Source organism: Perca fluviatilis, chromosome 5 (genome assembly GCF_010015445.1).
Source record: "Perca fluviatilis chromosome 5, GENO_Pfluv_1.0, whole genome shotgun sequence".
NCBI classification, from domain to species: Eukaryota; Metazoa; Chordata; class Actinopteri; order Perciformes; family Percidae; genus Perca; species Perca fluviatilis.
In genome coordinates, this window is record NC_053116.1 from 17,106,428 (window position 1) to 17,124,749 (window position 18,322).

The following is an 18,322-nucleotide window of genomic DNA, read 5'->3' on the forward strand; positions in this document are numbered from 1 at the left end:
TTTACTTTCCAGTTCGGTACTTGCTTTGGCAATTCATTTCATAAATCACTCCATTTTTTTCCATCAATTACTGGAACTCAGGACCACTGTTTTTCCAGAAACAACATTCTTCTGTCAGTTAAAGTAAAATTTAAAAGAAGCTTTCATTACGGTTTATTGAATGATTTCCCTACATATATTTTAATCACCACTTTGCTCAATATCAACAGACACTCTGTCTGTTTGCTATACAAAAAAATACAGTATATAGTCTTTAGAATCACCGTGACCAGTCTGAGAGCTGGAGAGTATTGAGTTAAATTTTTTATTTTCTTACTCAACAGAATACTGGCAGCTTAATAAAAAAAAAAAAAAAAACTGGATGGAAATGTACCCTGCTCACAAGTACCTCAGATCCCAACCTAGCAGACAGACACTCTTCTCTCACAAGCAACTAAGACACAATGATGCAGTTAAGGACTTTAATTTTTACATCAGTTTTGCTCCCATGGATACTGTCTTCTGCAGCAAAAGAAGAATACGTGGAAGTCAGAAAACCTACGGTAAAAGCATCTTTTGTCAATAAGCCAGTGGAAGAAATGCATAATATTTTTGAGTTGGGAAGAAGCTTTTATGAAGTTATCCTTTTTACAGACCGACACTGTAAACTTTCCAGACTATGACACCCTTCGAGACTCGGATACTGACCCAGCAGCAGCTCCAAGAGCTGATGGTAAGGTTTGTTTAAACAGATTAACAGTTTTCAACCACTGTTTCAAAGCCGATTATGCAACAATTCTTTCACATTTTTGTGAGCATAGCTAAAGCCCATATTATGTAACAATGGGGTCGATCAAGTGTCCCCATCTAAACTATGTGTAGTGCGTTTGTCCGTACAAGGGTGATGAAAAAAAATATTGTGATCGTTTCAGAGATGCCGACATGTCTGCTGTGTGTTTGCCTGAGTGGATCTGTTTACTGTGAGGAGGTGTCCCCTGAAATGTCAGCCATTCCAGCACTGCCAAAGGAAACAGCACATCTCTATGCACGTTTCAACAAAATCACAAAAATAAGAAACAAAGACTTTGCAGACATGGGTAAATATAAGTCATTATGATATATTTAACTCTTCAGTGAATGCCATCTTTTAAGCTCTCTCCTTCTTTGTGTGCGTTTTTCTCCAGCCACATTAAAAACAATTGACCTTACTGGCAATCTCATCGCTGAGATAGAAGATGGAGCTTTTTCAAAACTTTCAGATCTTGAGGAGCTCATTCTTGCAGAAAACAGACTGACTAAACTTCCCATGCTGCCCACCAAGCTGGTGTCATTCAATGCCAATTTCAACCATCTTAAAACCCAGGGTGTGAAGGCAACTGCTTTTAAAGTAAGATAGCCAACTGACCTCATTTTAAAATGTTCCAGACATTATGTACTTTGCACAAGTTCAGATGTTTAACACAGTAAGCCGCCCGATTCAAAATAGTGGTCTTTTGTTGTTGCAGAAACTCACGAGACTGGCATATCTTTACCTTGGAAACAATGAACTGACAGCAGTGCCCCAACTTCCAGAGTCTCTTCACGCTGTGCACCTGCATGTAAGTTTATCTGTAATTCACTGCAATCACAGAAATTAATCAGAGAAGCTCTGAAGAAGCAATTTGATTACTTTTCTTCCTGCGGTGCAAGTAGTTGTAGCTAAATGATGGGCAAATTTGTCAATGTGTCCTTGGATTGTTTCTCCGGTTTGTTCTGCAGAACAACAATATCTCCACAGTAACAGATGAGACATTCTGCAAAGGTAACAGTCACTACATCCGGACCAACTTGGACGAGCTGAGACTGGACGGGAATCCTGTCGTGCTGTCGAAGCACCCAAACAGCTTCATCTGTCTGCAGTCTCTCCCTATCGGATGGTACAACTGAAATAACCAAAGCATGCTTTCGACTGATGTCAACCTTGGGTTGGGGGGGGGAGGGGGGGGATGAAGGATGCAGATACACAGATAGTAAAAATACCATTTGCAAAATGCAGTTCTTAATTTAGATTTTATATGCACTCAAATCTACCGTACAGTTCAAGACTTTTAACAGTTTTTCATTATCAAACAAAAAACGTATAATTACAGAACAGCGGTATTTAAACAAGCTTGTGTTTTTTTGTTTCTTATCAAATTCTATCTACCAGTAATGAACACATCTGTGCAAAATCATCCAAGATTATTTCTTGTATTTTTTCCTTTTGTTACAATTTGGTTGAGACTGATTTGTCTTGGCAGGTGCTATACAATGTTTGAAACATAACACATCAAAATAGACATGTCAAATCAATAGGAGACCATTGTTATTTCATCGTTTCATTTGATTTCTTTGAACTAAAGATCATATTAACAATAAACTTGCATGTTTCTCCATCAGCCTTTCACTCTTTACTCCTTCATAACTGTGATAGGGTTGTTGTAAAATACTATGAAGTCCATTCCAGCCTGTTGGATACAAGTAAGGGAGCGTGAGTCCAAGAATATGTCCTTAGAGGACACATGTGAAGTCCACATTAAATCCGACCTTCGTTCACTTGGCCGCGGGCGCTTCAAGAACTATCAAACCATCTGCTATCTTCTGCTTGTACTCCCGTTCTGATCGTTTTCTTCGGTAGACATCATCTAGAAAGAAAACAGAATTAAAGAAAACTGATTTAAGAGACTGAAATGAGACACCTGTGATATAGGCAATTTTTATTCAGTTCAAACTGCAGTGACATGACAGCACTCCATTTAGGTGAGCCAGTTCCAGGGTGCTGGCTCACTAGCATGGCTTACTGGGATACTTAATATAACTGAGCCATCTTTAACACAATTTGTTTTCACCTGTGCTTTTCCTGCAATGACAAATTAAAATTTCTGCAGTGAAAACAATCTATACCAAGACAAGACTAAAACCAAAGCATGGAATTCAATTATGATTTTTTTTTAAATCCTTTCCACTTGTGCTTTTCATACTGTGACATGTCAAATGTTCTTGTGTGAAAAGGTCTATAAGTTATTCTGCAGACTAAAGATAGTTTGCAACTACTACAGATGTATAATAAGGAAACTGAATAAGGAATTAAAATAGGGATGAGACTGAGTCTGTTCTCTTTATAGGGGAATGTGTCTGTATCCCTAAATGGCCTCAGAATACTACAAAATATGCAGGGAAGCTTTTGTTGTGTTTATTTATTTTTTTTAACACAAGAAGATTTTGACTCAATTTCGTCATTTTAAATGGATGTGGGTTCATGGAGAGTAGAAACATATTAGGGTTATTTTTCTTTTTAAATCTTTTGAGTGATCCAACATCCATTATGTTCTCTCTACAGGTGTAGCTACAGACATAGCAACGCAATATCAACAATGTGATATTCTGAATAGTGGGAATTGCTTTTACCTAAGTACAAAGTTTGAGGTACTTCTACTTGAGTTTATTTCTTTTTTTGCTACTTTATAGAACTTCTACTTCACTACATTTCAGCGGGAAATATTGTACTAAATGTATATGACAGGCATAGCTACTAGTTACTTTGAAGACTTATACATACATTTTATATTAAATATGAAGCTCTTTAAAATACTAAACAGTACATAAAGTAATTGGCTCCACCTCTACCAGGTATAACATTAAAATGTTGCTTACACAATAATAAATCAAGAATTCTAATCCAATTATATAATATTAGAGTTGAAACAATTAGTCAATTAATTGATTAGTCGATCAAAAGAACGTAACATTTTTGATGATAGATTAATCGTTTAAGTTGTTTATCAAGAAAAAAATGGCAAACATTCTCTAGTTCCAGCTTCTCAAAGTGAGGATTTTGCTTCCCTTCAGTTATAACATTCTAAATAGATTTTTCCATTTAATTTTTCAATATTTTCTGAGATTTTATAGATTAAATATTTAATAAATGATCATAAAAATGAAATGTTGAAAGGAGCCATTCTAGATAATGACTACTTTAAAATTGTAATACTTTTAAGTACATACTTCTGTTCTGTACTTAAGTAAGTTCTTTGAAAGGAGGGATACTTTTACATTGTGGAATCGCTAAATAATTTAAGTATTTCTTCCACCACTGGTGATGATCATCTCAATATCATCTCTGATATTTGTTGTCATATTTTCATAATATACATTATGTTGTCTTTTTAGTCTGTATCAGGGTCTAATGATATAAGTTAATAAGTTTGTTTGAGACAACAAAAATATTACCACTTCAAATCAATACTGGAGGTACTAAGTCAAGATATATTGTGATGTATTTCTCTGTTAGCAGCTGTACAATATACAGTGTCCTGCAGAAGTCTGACCCATCTAACTGCCTGTACTCTGCGTTTCTTAAAAAAAACAAAACTGTTTTTCCACCTTTCTCTCACCTTTTCCAGATTTACTAATGACAGTAGGGCAGAGGAGGAGAGGAACATTTGAGCACATGTTTGAAAGACCAACAAGGGTGTTGTGTGTGTCCCAAATCTGTATACAGGCACAGTACTAACCGTAGGTCCACTGTAAAAGCATTGTGATAAATTACTTAAACATGCAACATGGCAATTTTTACATTGCTAAAGTTAAAGGGATACTTCACCGATTAGCATTAAGCTTTGTATCAGTAGAAAATCAGTAGTATTTTCGAATGACCGTGCTTCCCTCCCTCATGTCCCCCTAAGACAAGATATCTCTGTATTGTGTGTCTGGAAAAAAGCCTCTCATGACGCAAAAATCGTCATTTAGCGTCATAGGAGGCATTTTGGGTCCGAGGCTATGGACTGCACTTTTATATATGTCAATGCGACTACAACCATAGTACAGTCAGCTAGTTCCGCATGTTTTCAACCCGCCCATAGGGAATTTCAAAATAGTGCCAGCCATGTTGAAGCTAAGCTAACAGGCTATTGCTCTGTAGAGAAAGCAGTAATTAATTCATACTTAGTAGGCTAACCACAATGGTGGAAGGTAGTTTTGAAGATGATATGGCAGAAGGGGATTTTGAAGATCTGGTGCAAGAATCCGATGCTTGTTGCTACATGTACGAGCCGCAATACAGCGAGGAACAGTTGCGGATGATGGAGGAACAAGAGGGGGACGGAGCAGCTGCTGCAGTAGAATGTAAAATGTTTGTCTGGCAAAGACTTTTTCAGCAGCAACCTTGCAATTATGTGCATTCAAACTACCGCACATGCGTTAGAGCTGTAATCGGGCCTTAAAAGTACGGCCCGAAAAGGCCAGAGCCCGACAGAGTTCGGCCCGAGCCCGACAATTGACAGCTTTTTAAAAGCCCGAACCCGTTTACAGCCCGACTGTACAAAAGGCCGTCTATCAACAGTCATTTTACGGTAGGTTTCCACACAACGAAATTTCGCTTTGCTCTCATTGAGGTTGAATGGAGACGAAATTCGCCCTGATTGAGCGAGATGAGAGCGAATCGCTGAGGGGAGCGAAATAAAGTTGACGAAAGTTTAACTTTATTCAAATGAGGACCACTCGAGAACCAATCAGGTCCGTGTGTTTGTGTTTGGAGGCGGGAGTTACAAAAAAAGTCTGACCAAAGATGGCGGAGGTCATCAGCGCCGTATCATGAAAATGTTGATGTGATTAAAATGTTTCTACACAAACATTGGTACTCAACACGAGTTGTGTTTTATATGACACACGAACTTAGTTAGGGCACATACACCACTAAATAGATCACTGTATATGTTAGTTTAAACACTCGAACTTTTCAGCTAGCCGACAGGCTAATCGCTAGCATGTTCGGACATTGGATTTCATTGTAGCCTAGCCAGGCAGCTATCTAGCTAGCTAGGCTACTTGTGCATTTGTTTGATTACATGTTTTGTTGGCTAACATTGACACTTGTAGCAACACGGATTGTTGTTTATATGTCACACAAACTTAAACAGGGCAAACACACCACCAAATAGACCACTGTAGATAGTTTAAACACTCAAAATGATTCAGCTAGCCGACAGGTCAACCGCTTGCATTTTCGGACATTGCATTTCATTGTAAGCATAGCAAGGCAGCTAGGCTACATAGCCAGGTTACCAGAGCATTTATGAGCTAACATTTTACCGATGGTTTGCTGCTGTGCATTTTTACCGCCCTGTCTTCTGACAGCCCGGGACATTTAAAAAAAATGTTGCGGACTTGCGTGTTGTTTTTGCAACCACGCCCCCGAGGCAAACTTTCGTTGGCCAAAATTCGCGAGGTATTTCGCTGTGTGGAACCCTACCGTAGAGTGTCGGAGAATAGCGCGGACACGCACTTCACACTGCGAGCGGGCACACGCACCACTCGGCGGAAAAGGGAGAGAAAGAAAAAAAGAGACTGCTCCTTTGTCTTTCATAAAAAATGAGTCATTTATACATGTTTTAACATCATTTATTCATGACTAACGGAGGCTATAGGCCACTTGGAAGTTGGAACAAAGAAACCGGCTAAGTCCTCCAGAGACCAGCCTCCTTTTCACCTCCTCAGGATCTATTTTCACGCTAATCGAAACGCATCAGCTGACCGCACATTTACCATGCAACCCGAAGCGCAAGCCCGAGCCCGTGTAAAATAATAGAAATTAAGACCAAACCCATAGGGTCTGGGTCCCGTCGGGTTCGGGCACAGATCTTCAGCTCTAACATGCTACCACCGGGATACATTGGTACAGATCGGAGAATATGCAGGAAACTTTATTACAGACGGAATACTCAACACACTACGCAAGCTTTCGCCTGCTAGCAGACCACTAGCCGGGGAAGGGGACATCGAAAGCGGTGTGTGAGAAAGCAGAAACGCAGAACGAGGGCAGGAGTTCGAGCTAGGTGGAAAGCTAACGCTAGCCGGCCACCTGTCCCATCCATCCTGCTTGCAAATGTCCGCTCATTAGACAGACTGGACTACATCCAACTTCAAGGAAACTCCCAACGCGAGTTCAGCAAGTTTCTCGGTCTAGAAGGCACCCTTTTCAAAAAAAAAAATATCACATTTCTGCTACATAAATGACCTAATTTAAATGCATATTCATCTTTCCAGTGGTGAAATATCCCTTTAAAGTCCCCCTCCAGACACATTTTAAAGTATGTAAAAAATACTCTGTTATGGTTAAAATGTGGTTTAACATGGTTCTCCCACATAAAAAGTAAAAAAACTATTAAAAAAGAAAAAAAAAAACTCTGAAAAGGGGCTGGAAGCACATCTACTTTTTCTCCCTCGCTGCTCCTCTAGGTTGAGACTCCTGATGTCACAGAGTCCCACGGCCGGTTGTCACAGAGTTCCACCAGTGTCAGATTAGGAGTCTGTTGTGCACTTAAACCAGCAACTAGCAGACGTACAGTATCATGGCAGTGACTGACACAGCTACAATGTCAGTGTGTTTTTACTCTCTGTACTGAAGGTATGTGTCCATAGGCAGAGTCATTTTGACGTTTCCCATTCATTGTCTAGGCAGCTGGCCGGGCAATGCATTCTGGTAGCATCACAGCCACTTTTGAGAGAGGGAGAGTTGAGTTGCCTGCTCCTTATTTGCATTAAATTGAGGTCCAGGCTACTTTATGCAAATTAGGAGCAGCTCAACTCACCTCTCAAAAACTCACGAAAATCTTTTAAACTGACCGTCAATTTAAAATGAAGATATATTCGGCAATTACAAGCTTACTTTCATGAAAACGCCACTGTGGAAACCATGACAGCCTGATCTGTTTTAAGTTTCTTTGCTGGCTTTTGCGTTTTACAGCGATTGGTTTACAGATTGGTGACAAATTTGTCAGGATAAATTTGAATCTCAGATTTCATCTCCCCCTTCTGGAGAGGAATGTAAGAGAGACACCTCTCTAGTGGCAAAGTTAGCAAAGACACAAGTCAGTATAGTCAAGGTCAGAAATTTTAGGGGACATAAACATTAACAAAAACACATTTTTGAGTGAAGGGTGACTTTAACGGTAAGTGAAGTCGCTTGCCAGACATGAGTAATTAATACACTCTGGCAAGTCAGAATATATTATGTGCTAAAAATGTTGTTACTTAGCAAGTGTTGGTCTATTATTTGTTTACAGACGTATACGTATACGTCTGTAAACAAATAATAGACCAACACTCTCATTCAACAGACTTAGCCACATGCGAAGACACAGGGCTAACAGGCTAACAGAAGTCCACATCATGCTAACGTCAGCGTAAATACCAAGTCAAAAACCAAGGATTAAACGTGACCGCTGAAAAGAAACTCAATTTGCAAATGTACACTTACAGAAAGTCTCTCTTCCTATCCTCACGTTGATCATGATCCACTCCATGACGCCTCCGATGCAAAAGAAGATGGGAAGAAACCTGTACGTCCCAAGACGTTGTTTACCCGGGACAAGGCTCAGTAAATATCTAACGTTATTACTCCTATTAAACATCCTGGCTAACATACAGACATAAGTCGTGTCAGTCTACAGTCTTCAATGCGGCAAGAAGAAACTGCTGTTTCCAGGATAGAGCAGGCATGGACCTTTTACATGTCCTTTACACTTGTAACAAGAGCAACGGACGTGAGCAGAGGGTGCGCTTGTTTTGTTTCTCGGCGTAAAGCAAACGAGCGGTTTTAAACGGGCTGTCAAGAATCTTAAAATGAATCCACAGCAGCTCGACGTTGGTTTTTAAAAGGAACGCACCGAGGAAAAGTCGTAACATCCGGTTGTGGTTTCATGTGTCATTAAATCTTAAAACACTGATATTAAGAGATGAATGCAAAAAAATATATACAGAAAATATTTAAAAAATAAACAGCTAAAAAAAAAAAAGAGTTCAAAGGTCACGTAATGTTAAAACATTTGTTAAATTCCCCTGTGCACACATTAGTGAAATCATTGCATTTTAAAAGTGAGAAAACGGGTTTAAAAAAATAAACAATGAGTTTTTTTGTCACCTGTTTCTTTGGTCGAGAGCAATTACATTTTTTAAGCAAAGATGAGACCTGCATCATGGACACATCTGAAAAAACTTCACATTATGGTATTGTGAACAAATGCAAAGAAATATAGGCTGATGTGGTTGCTAAATCTTGTAATTGGATTTGATACTCAGCTGAATTTTATAGACGTGTCAGCATGTTTCTAGTTTTCTAGGGCCTTTTCTATTGGGATTCAATAAATAATCAACTAAATAGGTCACTGAATGGAAATCCAATGACGCCACAGGGTTGCACTGGCATACAAAAAAAAGTCTTACAATGAAGTTTAACACGGCTAGTAGTTTTTTTTTTACAATTACTTACACCTATTTTTAACTAATGAATGAGTAGTACAATTACAAAAAAAAAATCCTGGCATTTAATTTACTCTGACAAATTTGTTTTCTGACAACGAAAATGTTATTGAGGACATCATAAGCTGCCATCTTTAATTTGTGCTTTACCAAAGGAAATAAGTGAAAGCATGAAGTCCAGGCCTACAGCCTTCAATTGGTATCACAATTATGAATGTTACTTTGCGAGAAAACATTTTGTAAACATATTTTAAAAAATGTATGCCACATTGCTCGAATACTTAATTAAAATGACAAATAACACAATTTGTCACATGTACTACCTCATAAGTAGCCGTAGCCCTGGTGTACCACTTGGTGTTACATGCTTGCAAGGAGCTTTTAAGTGGTTGGATGTTTGACTAGTTGAAATACAATAGAAAAATATCAAGGTGAAAAGTTCAACCATAAAAAAAAAAAAAAATGACTGACAAATACACAGATGGGTTTATTTTGGCTAGACTGACCAAACACATTACTGCTGATATGAGCTCTAAACTGTAACAGTACGACACAATACTGCAAGCACACAAATACAAACACAAGACACTCAGACACATGCAAGATGACTAGGGCCTTCAGAAATAGTACTATACAAGGAGATAAGAGAGCTAAGAGATTCATTTTAAGATCTACTGTAAATTGGGCTAAAGATAACCATAATTTATTATTTAAAAAAAGGTTCACTCCTGACAACTCTGGATCCAAAACAGTTCTTAGTATTTAGTCCAATACATGACCAAGACAGCTTGCGTCTGAGGTACAAACATTTTTACAATCACCTTTCTTTTCTCTTTTGATCTAAATGCACATTAATGCATGTTTAGACATAGATTTGATACTGTATGTAGGCATAGAGTCTCAAATCATGGCTACAGTTTTACTATCACTTTATTACATACTTCGGGAAAAAACATACAGGTATTGGAACCACATTAAATTACAATTATTTCTATTAAAATCAATTTACCCACATTGTTAGCATCATTTGGGGTATACTTGTGTCTCTAAATACATACAATCATAATAAAAATCAATGCTATAGGATCTTTCTGCTTCATAAGAAATGCTGTTTTTGTTTTATAGGACTTAACCCCAATGGAGTATTAATTATTCAAGAAATGTCAAATATGTAGTGGTAGCACAGATAAGAAAGTGCTCTTGCACTTACAGGTGAATAAATCAAGAATTCACATTTTCATTGTGTTTATGCTATCTGTCTGGACTTTAAGTCTTGTGCCACTGTACCACGTTGATCAAAATAAGAAAACAAAATCATTCACATTACTGAAACAGGTCAAAATGTGTTCTTTTTTTATCTTGTGTAACATGAAGACATATCAAACAGTAATGTCACCCACAATGACTGCTGTAACTTAGTCTTCAACCTTGTGAGCTGGTCTACAGAAAGTCCAGTGATGCTCCACTGTGTTCTCGTTTGCACGCTCACTCATGTGATGCACACGTGTGTTGCGGATGGTGAAGCCTTGTTTCATGATATAGTCCATGAGGTGAACCCTTAGGGACACCTCTTGGTGATAGTCACAAGGTCCAAAGGTGAATGACACCTGGCAGTCTCTGGTGTCCATCATGTGTTTGTTCCACTTGGTGAAGTTGTTAGAAATACCTTCCAGCAGGCCGTGAACCTTCGTAGTTATGGTTAGCTGGGTGATGATAACGGCGACTGGGTTTGAATATTTTGACAGTTTCCGAGTGCTGGAGAGCTCCACGACTTGCTCGAAGATGTCGGGAGGGTACAGTGGCTTGGGATCGTTAAGGCACTGAATCAAAGGTTCGATCTGGTAGAAGTCCGCCTCTTTCCTAAGGAGGTCTGTCTCTGTGAAGTCCAAGGGGAGGGTCAGCTCAGACGTCCGCAGGAAGTTCAGGATGTACCGGAACAGTGTCCCATCGCGATCAATGAAATAATTCCCTTGGGAATCGCGAGTTGTGGGGAAATCTCCCCGGAACATGGCACCCAGCATGGAGTCTGGATAGCGCTGCAGGGTGGATACACTGGTGGTGTACAGGTGGCCTCCTACGTTCAAGGTAACAGGAGTACTCATCTATGGCAAAAAGGAACCAAGGAGAGGATAAGAATCACATGTTTTTGTGAAGTTAAAGTAAGTTAGCATTTGCATCCTGCAGTTGTAGGCAATAACATGAACAGTGTGAATTTCAGCTGCCAACCTAGCTAAAATAAATGGAGTCTATTACAAAGGCTCTACAATAAATCATGTAGTTTGTGGTGCTGTGTGTTGCATGATATTGCATTACAGTAAAAAGTGTTTCTCACATTTTTGTCTACCCCAGTAATACCAATGAGCCTCAATATAATGCCATACAATTCATCAACAGCACCACAAAATATATCCTCCAAAATGATCAAAGAAAAGTTTCGATAAAATCCCAACATTACAACCTTCATGAAGGGAGAACTTACTGCAGGGAAGACTGCATTAGTTTTAGATGCCAGATGTAAACTTAACTGGCAACAGAGGGAATTTAACATTTATTTATCAGAAACAAACGTCCTACATTGCTCTTATTCAAGTCTTCTATCTATCTCTTACCCTATGGCCCCAGTCTCCATTATCCATTTGTAGAACAATGCCCACTTGGTCAGGACCAAATTATAGAGGGAACAGATACGCTTTGGCTTAATTCAATTTCACCTGTGAAAAAACAGTCACATTAACATGAGCTGTAAAGTTATGTAGAATATAACTGACACTATCGTGTAGACTCAGTCAAATCATGTGTCAGATGAGAGCTTGCAGTCTGTGTGTGTGTGTGTGTGTGTGTGTGTGTGTGTGTGTGTGTGTGTGTGTGTGTGTGTGTGTGTGAGAGGGGGTTGGATTACATGTTACTTGTTACCTGTTTACTTAGGATGGGCTTAAATGATTAAATTAATTAAAGGAATATACTGAATTCAAGCACTTGTGAATATGTTATTTCCAGTTACTTAATGTGAGTTACCGTAGATTAGTTATTTGTAACTCTATATTGACAAAACAATTTCACCAGCAAGATACATTTAGCAGCAGTTTAATTAAGAGCTTTTGATCATATTACACATCTGCATTTCCATGACAACAGACAAACTCCATCTACTGATAAAGATGTGATTTGATTGACAGCTCCAGAACAGCTGCTAAATTACACTGTTTTGTCAACTGATGTTTCAAATGTCAAGAATTAACTTTGAACCTCATGTGTCTGTAACCACGCAGAATAACAACACAAATCATAATTGCACTGACGCTACTAGCCAACTAGCTAGCTAAGTGAACATAAACCAATTATTTCACATTTTGTAAGTTGCCCAGTTTTTTTTTTTAGCAACACTGCCACTTAACCATCAAATAACGTTAAGATGACGAATGCTAGTGAAGCCAGCTAATGTTTGTTTGGTGGCTAGCGTAAAAAGTATCCATCAAAATATATTTTAAAAGATGAATGATGTTAATAGGTTGTGAATACAGCTTGGATGCGCTAAGATATGTAACGTTAGCGGTGCGTTAAATACAATGCGAGTACCACAGCGGAAAGGGTTTATCGCCTGCTAGCTAATTGCTAGCTAGCGAACTAACAAAGCTAGCTAGCAGTCCATGAGCCGTTTACGTTAACTGCTGTTACTACGGTTGACGCCGGGGTCTTAATTAGACTACCGGGAAGTAACGTATACGTTAAAATGAAGCCTTACCGGCTCGCTTTCTTGCTTATTTGTCTTTTTTGTCCAGAAACAGCGACTCGCGGTTGGTATTTAACGGTGCAGTCAGACAGTCAGTGATGTTTGCCGCTGGTCGTCCGGGCAGCTGTGCTATGCTTGGCTCCAGGCTGGAGCAAAAATGCGCACACAAGGAGGGTGGAGGGGAGGAGGTCCTGCTGCAACCACAGGCACCTCTGCATTAATACATTCACACATCCGATTCCGAACACAGTTACATAGGTAAATGCACGGGACTTTTATTATCATGATGCAGTTTATATTACAAATTAAATGCGTTACATTTTCTAAGAAATGTAGAACACTATAAACATTGCTTTCTGTCCATTTTTTGAAGCTATAGGCCTACATCTGTTTAAATATGCATGTCACGTACAAGGGACATGTGAAGCATTGCAGTGGAAAGAGATTATTACACGTCTAGCTAGTTCAGGAAGATTTCTTTGTGCCACCCCTGGCATCTTGCTGCAAGATGATGAACTCCAGGATGAGTTTGGCTGTCCGACAAGGCCTCTCCATCACCACAGAGTGTCCACAATTCTCCAGCAGGTCCACTCTGCATCCAGGGACCAGCTCTGCAATGACTGTAGCTCCAGAGGCATCCACCACCTGGACAAATACAGGACAGTTATCATGTCTATGTAGATATGTGACTGAAGTTTCTCTATACAGACTGGAGCAGCTAGAGAAACCTGAGCCCCAACAAGTTACAAGTTGGTACACAGCCCCATGATTCTTAGTTTAGAAGCAAAAGCTGCCTAGTAAACACTGTATTTGTACAGGCTTTGCTGAGTCACTTTTAGTGGAACATCATACGTTACCTGGTCTTTTTTGCCCCAAATCACTTGTAAAGGTGCAGTGATCAGATGTAAGTGCTCCTGTAAGGCATATCTTGATGTCTCACCAACAATCTCCATAAATACTAATAAAAAAAAGAAACAAATTTACCAGTACAGACTATGCTGCACGCTTACATGGGAAACCCTATAATTTTGTGAACTAACCTTCTTCATAAAATGTGTTGTGAGGCTGCCGAACATCTACCAGTCCTTGCAGAATCTAAAATTGACAGCACATGTATAAACAGCAGCAGTATAAAAATAACACAAACATTGAATAAGGTGAAAATTATCATCCACTGTGAGTGCATACAAAGTGAAATCCATAATGCTTTTATTTTCAAGTGTGGACCTGACCTGCTGAGGGATTTTAAAGCGAACATGAGAACAAAGTCTGAACATGTCCTCCATCTCCTCTGGTGTAGTAGGGATCAGTGGTATGTTTAATGTGTAATTGCTGTGCTTCAGGTCCTGCAGATGATTGTCAAATTTGGTCTCACATGGGTGTCTTATACCTGCAGAATAAAATAAGTGTTTTCTGATTAGAAAGTGATGATGGACACTTATATTTTGTTTGGAACAATAAACAAAGCAAACTACAAAGGAAAGGCAAAATGATAAAGGTGTGTGTGTGTGTGTGTGTGTGTGTGTGTGTGTGTGTGTGTGTGTGTGTGTGTGTGTGTGTGTGTGTGTGTGTGTGTGTGTGTGTGTGTGTGTGTGTGTGTGTGTATCATGTCAGGTCATGTCTTGTAATTATTTAAAATCAGTATGTGACTTTTAAAGAAACCGGAAATCAAGTGAAATGTCAGAAACAACACACTGACTGACCGTCTGGACAAATGAGAGTCATGCTACAGATCTCTGAAGGGTAGCAGGCTGCGTAAACCCCAGCTACATTTCCCCCCATGGAGGTTCCAACCACATGGAAAGGTTTCCTGTTTAAACGAATGGTTTCCACAAACTGAGAAGAACGAGGGACAAAAACTGTTTTTCAGTGGAAAGATATTTAGGTACCTGACAAATACACCCTTATATTTGTAATGTCTCTTTCTTTAGTGTACCTGATGGATCCTTCTGACCTGCCCCTGAATAGAGTAATCCTCTGTGTTGGTGCGTGTTGTTCCCTCATGACCAGGCATGTCCACACACACAATGTGCAGATGTTTTGGTAGATACTAGAGCAGTAGGGGAGAAAGTATTAAAACTATGAATGTATTAATGCATGGCAGCCAAGAAATGCTGTAATAATGGGAATCGTATAACTGAATTTATAGCATTAAAATGTTACTTTGGAAAAGGTCTATCTGAACTTATTTAGTTTGAATACCCTCTGTGAAATTTCCAGTTTCAAGAACTCGATTTTTCACAAATGCAGATGTCCAATGTGTCCAGTCGCTCACCTGAACTTTGCTTTTTTGGATCATGTGACTGACAGACTCATTAGACAGAGGTCTGATTGACAGCTCATTCTTTGCATGCTGTCTGAATTTGAAATTTGATTTTGACCAGTTTAATTTAAGCAAATTTTGGACACTGCAATGAAAACACCTGGACTTTTGATCTAGTTATGTTTCTTGTCACAGCTTCTTTAAAAAATGCCAAGTTTGAAGTTTAATCTTTATTTCGATCAAATCTGTTAGTTTCATGAGTTAATAGTAACAAATTGTTTTGTCTGTTATGTAACCTTGTCTATGTACCTTGTCTGTTTTTTGTATATGTAACCAAAACTGTAAAGTGTCTTTGAGTGTCTAGAAAAGCGCTATAAAAAATAAATGTATTATTATTTAATTATGTAGATCATCTGACCTTGACAACAGTGAGCCATGTGTCTTTGTGAGCAGAGAAGCCATGCAGCATCAAAATGGAGGGTCTCATCCCAGGCTTTCCTCTGTAGGCGTAACAAAAGCGATAACCACCGCAGTCTGCATAGCGCACCTGTAGGCCTAGAGTCCTCCTCCAGTACCTGAAGAGGAGCAGGCACGTCTGAGCTTATACACACAGACATGACAGTGCAATTTAAATTCAGGCCAAATAAAAAATCGGCTGAGATGCAAAAAAATTGAGCATGTGTTGCCAATTCTATTTATGTTACCTGCTCAGATACATTAAGGGTTTCATGTTGATGCAAATGTGGGATTTTGGGCTTTATAAAGAATTGACAGCCATATAAAACATGGAGTCTTTGGTTTGATTATTCAACTCAATGTAAGCATCATATAGCTTCAATAAAGAACTGGAAACAGGTAATAATAGTAAAGAAATATTAAGAAAAAGAAGATGAAAGGAAACTGAATAATACGCAGGTAAAATTACATGTATTTTAATTTTGTCATCAGTACTTCTGTAATTTACTATTTCTGGCTCATAAGAAGGAATTCACATCAGGTGATAAACATAAAAAGTGAAAGGTAGAACAACTTTACCAGTAATACACTTTAATGAGTGCAGAGGGCCAGAGGAGGAAGGAAGCAACAAAGGCCAGGATGGGAATAGCCAGTGTTCCCCCCGCAATGATGAACAAGTTCACCATGTCCAGATCAGCCGCCATGGCTCACCTAAAAAAACACATGAACACACACACATTACACATATGCAGTATATCATGAGCATAAAATGCCGGGGGGAGGGATACAGTCAGTATTCATACAATGTTTTGTTGAGATAATAAATAACTCAAAATAACATATAAAACATATCTTTATGCCACAATAAGCCTTTTGTTGTTGAAAAACTTACTTTTCAGATGAGTTTTCTCCCTCCTCGTTTCTTGTGTAACAGGCAGACACATGTAATCGCTGTGATTCTGTTGATAAGTGTCAGCGTGCAGATACTTTCGTTTTTTGTAAAGCTGCTGTTGATGTGTTGAAGGTCAACTTATCTTTCTGATACTTGGAATAAAAAAAAAAACATCCCTGTGGAGCGCAGTTAGTCCCGGCAGATTATGTTTGCTCTGGATAAACTCATTGATTATTACTCATCATTGGGGAAAACAGGGCCACTACATTATTCGGTCAATCTTTTAAAGTGAACGTACAACAGGCCAGACTTTGCTTCTGACTGAGTCCAGGCAGTACACTGCCAACAAACATGGGATAACCACTGTGAATTAAACAAAATACCAACACCATAAGTAGCTACAGTCAGTAAAGTGAACACAATAATCCATTATCAAGCTTCTATTCCAGTTCATCTTGATAAAGATGTTTTTCAGGCTTTGGCCACTACTGTGTTAGTATCAGGTTTTACTTGTCAGTGTTTGATGTTGGATGCCAACAGAGCAAAGGTGTTGAATTATGGTTTTGACTCATTATTTTTTTTCCTCTCAGTGAAGACCGTTTTAGGTTCTGAATATTTATGTAAACGTGTGATGTATGAAGAATAATTAGGAGCTCATTTTGGGGGGAAACTGTATCACTGTGAATTTGTCTTTCTAGAAACTTCCATTGTAACTGACTGACTGTAACGGAGAAACAATAAACACCAGTCATGCTCGAGAAAATTTGCTAGATGGGCAGAACTTAAAAATATAATCACAAAAAAATGTGTGACTTTGAGCACCCTCCATCAAATGAGCATTAGTAAGTCATTGGATGTGTCTTCTATCTCCATTCTCCACTGTTAGTTTGACTGAGGCGGATAACTCTCACATACATTCACATTCACATCCACATCCATTTTAAGCTTAATCTTCAAGTCCAAACCTTACCACTGGGTGTCATGATAGAGGCAGATCATGGAGTGCCCCCTGTTTGTAGTCTGTAGTTAATATCTGAGTGTTATTTTACCACAGACCATTGGTTGTCATGACATCTACAGAGTGGGAGACGTCATCAGCTCTGCTTCAGTTGACAGTGAAGCTTTAAAAAGATATGGATAGGGACCTCTGATCCAGCTATGGACAACACATTTCTGTCTTTGAGGAGGTTTCCTTGACTAAAAGGGAAGAAACAGAAATGATGAACATGGAACATATACTGCCCTCCAGAGGCAATAGATCCTGGGATGTTCTATATATTAAAATGATGTAAAATGGTGTTATTTAACGGTCCATACCAGTGTTTTTGCATGTGCTGGCCCATTTATTTGATACATACAAAAACATAAAAGCAAAAGCCTGTATATCACAACTATGAGCAGATAATAAGTTACATTTCTTGAATAGGGGATGGGGTGGGTGTATGGAATGATTCAGTTACAGTTATAATAATCAAGATCTTCACACTGTGTAAAAAGGATTTCAGCATCAATCAGTAGCAATGTAAATCAAAGCTATATGAAGCCCAATATTACACTATAAAATAATACCATCTAATGCAATGTGCAGCTGCCATCCTGCTGCATCTCTGGTCCACTACAGATGACCTACATACAAACTAGAGCAGAACAAATGGACACGGCAACTCAGCAGAGAGGCAGAGGTTCGCCTTGCGAGGGAATGGTTCTCATATTTGGATTTGTATAG

General features: G+C 38.9%; 4 protein-coding genes across 6 annotated transcripts; 1 reads left to right on the forward strand and 3 right to left on the reverse strand.

Moving 5' to 3' along the window:
• The first annotated feature begins 363 nt into the window (after positions 1-363).
• ognb (osteoglycin, paralog b) lies at positions 364-2,396 on the forward strand. 2 transcript variants are annotated; one of them, XM_039800972.1, is made up of 6 exons: positions 364-542; positions 634-712; positions 912-1,076; positions 1,164-1,366; positions 1,485-1,577; positions 1,738-2,396. In XM_039800972.1, the coding sequence occupies exons 1-6, from the start codon at positions 444-446 to the stop codon at positions 1,903-1,905; spliced, it is 807 nt and encodes a 268-aa protein (XP_039656906.1). In that variant the 5' UTR covers positions 364-443; the 3' UTR covers positions 1,906-2,396. The 2 variants fall into 2 exon arrangements, with proteins under 2 accessions (XP_039656906.1, XP_039656905.1); XM_039800971.1 differs by having other exon boundaries at positions 404-542; positions 656-712.
• On the reverse strand, positions 2,012-8,620 carry LOC120559328 (small integral membrane protein 4). The gene is made up of 2 exons (XM_039800974.1): positions 8,255-8,620; positions 2,012-2,642 (listed from the first exon to the last, which is right to left on the reverse strand). The coding sequence occupies exons 1-2, from the start codon at positions 8,418-8,420 to the stop codon at positions 2,551-2,553; spliced, it is 258 nt and encodes an 85-aa protein (XP_039656908.1). The 5' UTR covers positions 8,421-8,620; the 3' UTR covers positions 2,012-2,550.
• Positions 8,621-9,722: 1,102 nt separating this feature from the next.
• Positions 9,723-13,135, reverse strand: kctd6b (potassium channel tetramerization domain containing 6b). 2 transcript variants are annotated; one of them, XM_039800976.1, is made up of 3 exons: positions 12,998-13,135; positions 11,865-11,966; positions 9,723-11,357 (listed from the first exon to the last, which is right to left on the reverse strand). In XM_039800976.1, exons 2-3 carry the CDS (start codon positions 11,889-11,891, stop codon positions 10,671-10,673), a joined length of 714 nt encoding a protein of 237 aa, XP_039656910.1. In that variant the 5' UTR covers positions 11,892-11,966; positions 12,998-13,135; the 3' UTR covers positions 9,723-10,670. The 2 variants fall into 2 exon arrangements, with proteins under 2 accessions (XP_039656910.1, XP_039656911.1); XM_039800977.1 differs by lacking the exon at positions 11,865-11,966 and having other exon boundaries at positions 12,998-13,134.
• Positions 13,136-13,238: 103 nt separating this feature from the next.
• On the reverse strand, positions 13,239-17,860 carry abhd6b (abhydrolase domain containing 6, acylglycerol lipase b). The gene is made up of 9 exons (XM_039800975.1): positions 16,597-17,860; positions 16,284-16,415; positions 15,667-15,823; positions 14,922-15,035; positions 14,689-14,821; positions 14,218-14,375; positions 14,026-14,080; positions 13,843-13,943; positions 13,239-13,630 (listed from the first exon to the last, which is right to left on the reverse strand). The coding sequence occupies exons 2-9, from the start codon at positions 16,406-16,408 to the stop codon at positions 13,451-13,453; spliced, it is 1,023 nt and encodes a 340-aa protein (XP_039656909.1). The 5' UTR covers positions 16,409-16,415; positions 16,597-17,860; the 3' UTR covers positions 13,239-13,450.
• Between the last annotated feature and the right edge of the window lie 462 nt (positions 17,861-18,322).

Coding starts and splice junctions, on each gene's coding strand:
- LOC120559328 (XM_039800974.1), bottom strand. CDS start 8,420: ATGTTAGCCAGGATGTTTAATAGGAGTAATAACGTTAGATATTTACTG. Junction 2,643..8,254: donor GATAGGAAGAGAGACTTTCT/GTAAGTGTACAT, acceptor TTTTCTTTCTAG/ATGATGTCTACCGAAGAAAA.
- ognb (XM_039800972.1), top strand. CDS start 444: ATGATGCAGTTAAGGACTTTAATTTTTACATCAGTTTTGCTCCCATGG. Junction 543..633: donor TGGAAGTCAGAAAACCTACG/GTAAAAGCATCT, acceptor TCCTTTTTACAG/ACCGACACTGTAAACTTTCC. Junction 713..911: donor AGCAGCTCCAAGAGCTGATG/GTAAGGTTTGTT, acceptor TGATCGTTTCAG/AGATGCCGACATGTCTGCTG.
- kctd6b (XM_039800976.1), bottom strand. CDS start 11,891: ATGGATAATGGAGACTGGGGCCATAGG. Junction 11,358..11,864: donor ATGGAGACTGGGGCCATAGG/GTAAGAGATAGA, acceptor TTTTTGCCATAG/ATGAGTACTCCTGTTACCTT.
- abhd6b (XM_039800975.1), bottom strand. CDS start 16,408: ATGGCGGCTGATCTGGACATGGTGAACTTGTTCATCATTGCGGGGGGA. Junction 14,376..14,688: donor GACTCTCATTTGTCCAGACG/GTCAGTCAGTGT, acceptor TTTATTCTGCAG/GTATAAGACACCCATGTGAG. Junction 13,944..14,025: donor CAACACATTTTATGAAGAAG/GTTAGTTCACAA, acceptor TTTTTTTATTAG/TATTTATGGAGATTGTTGGT.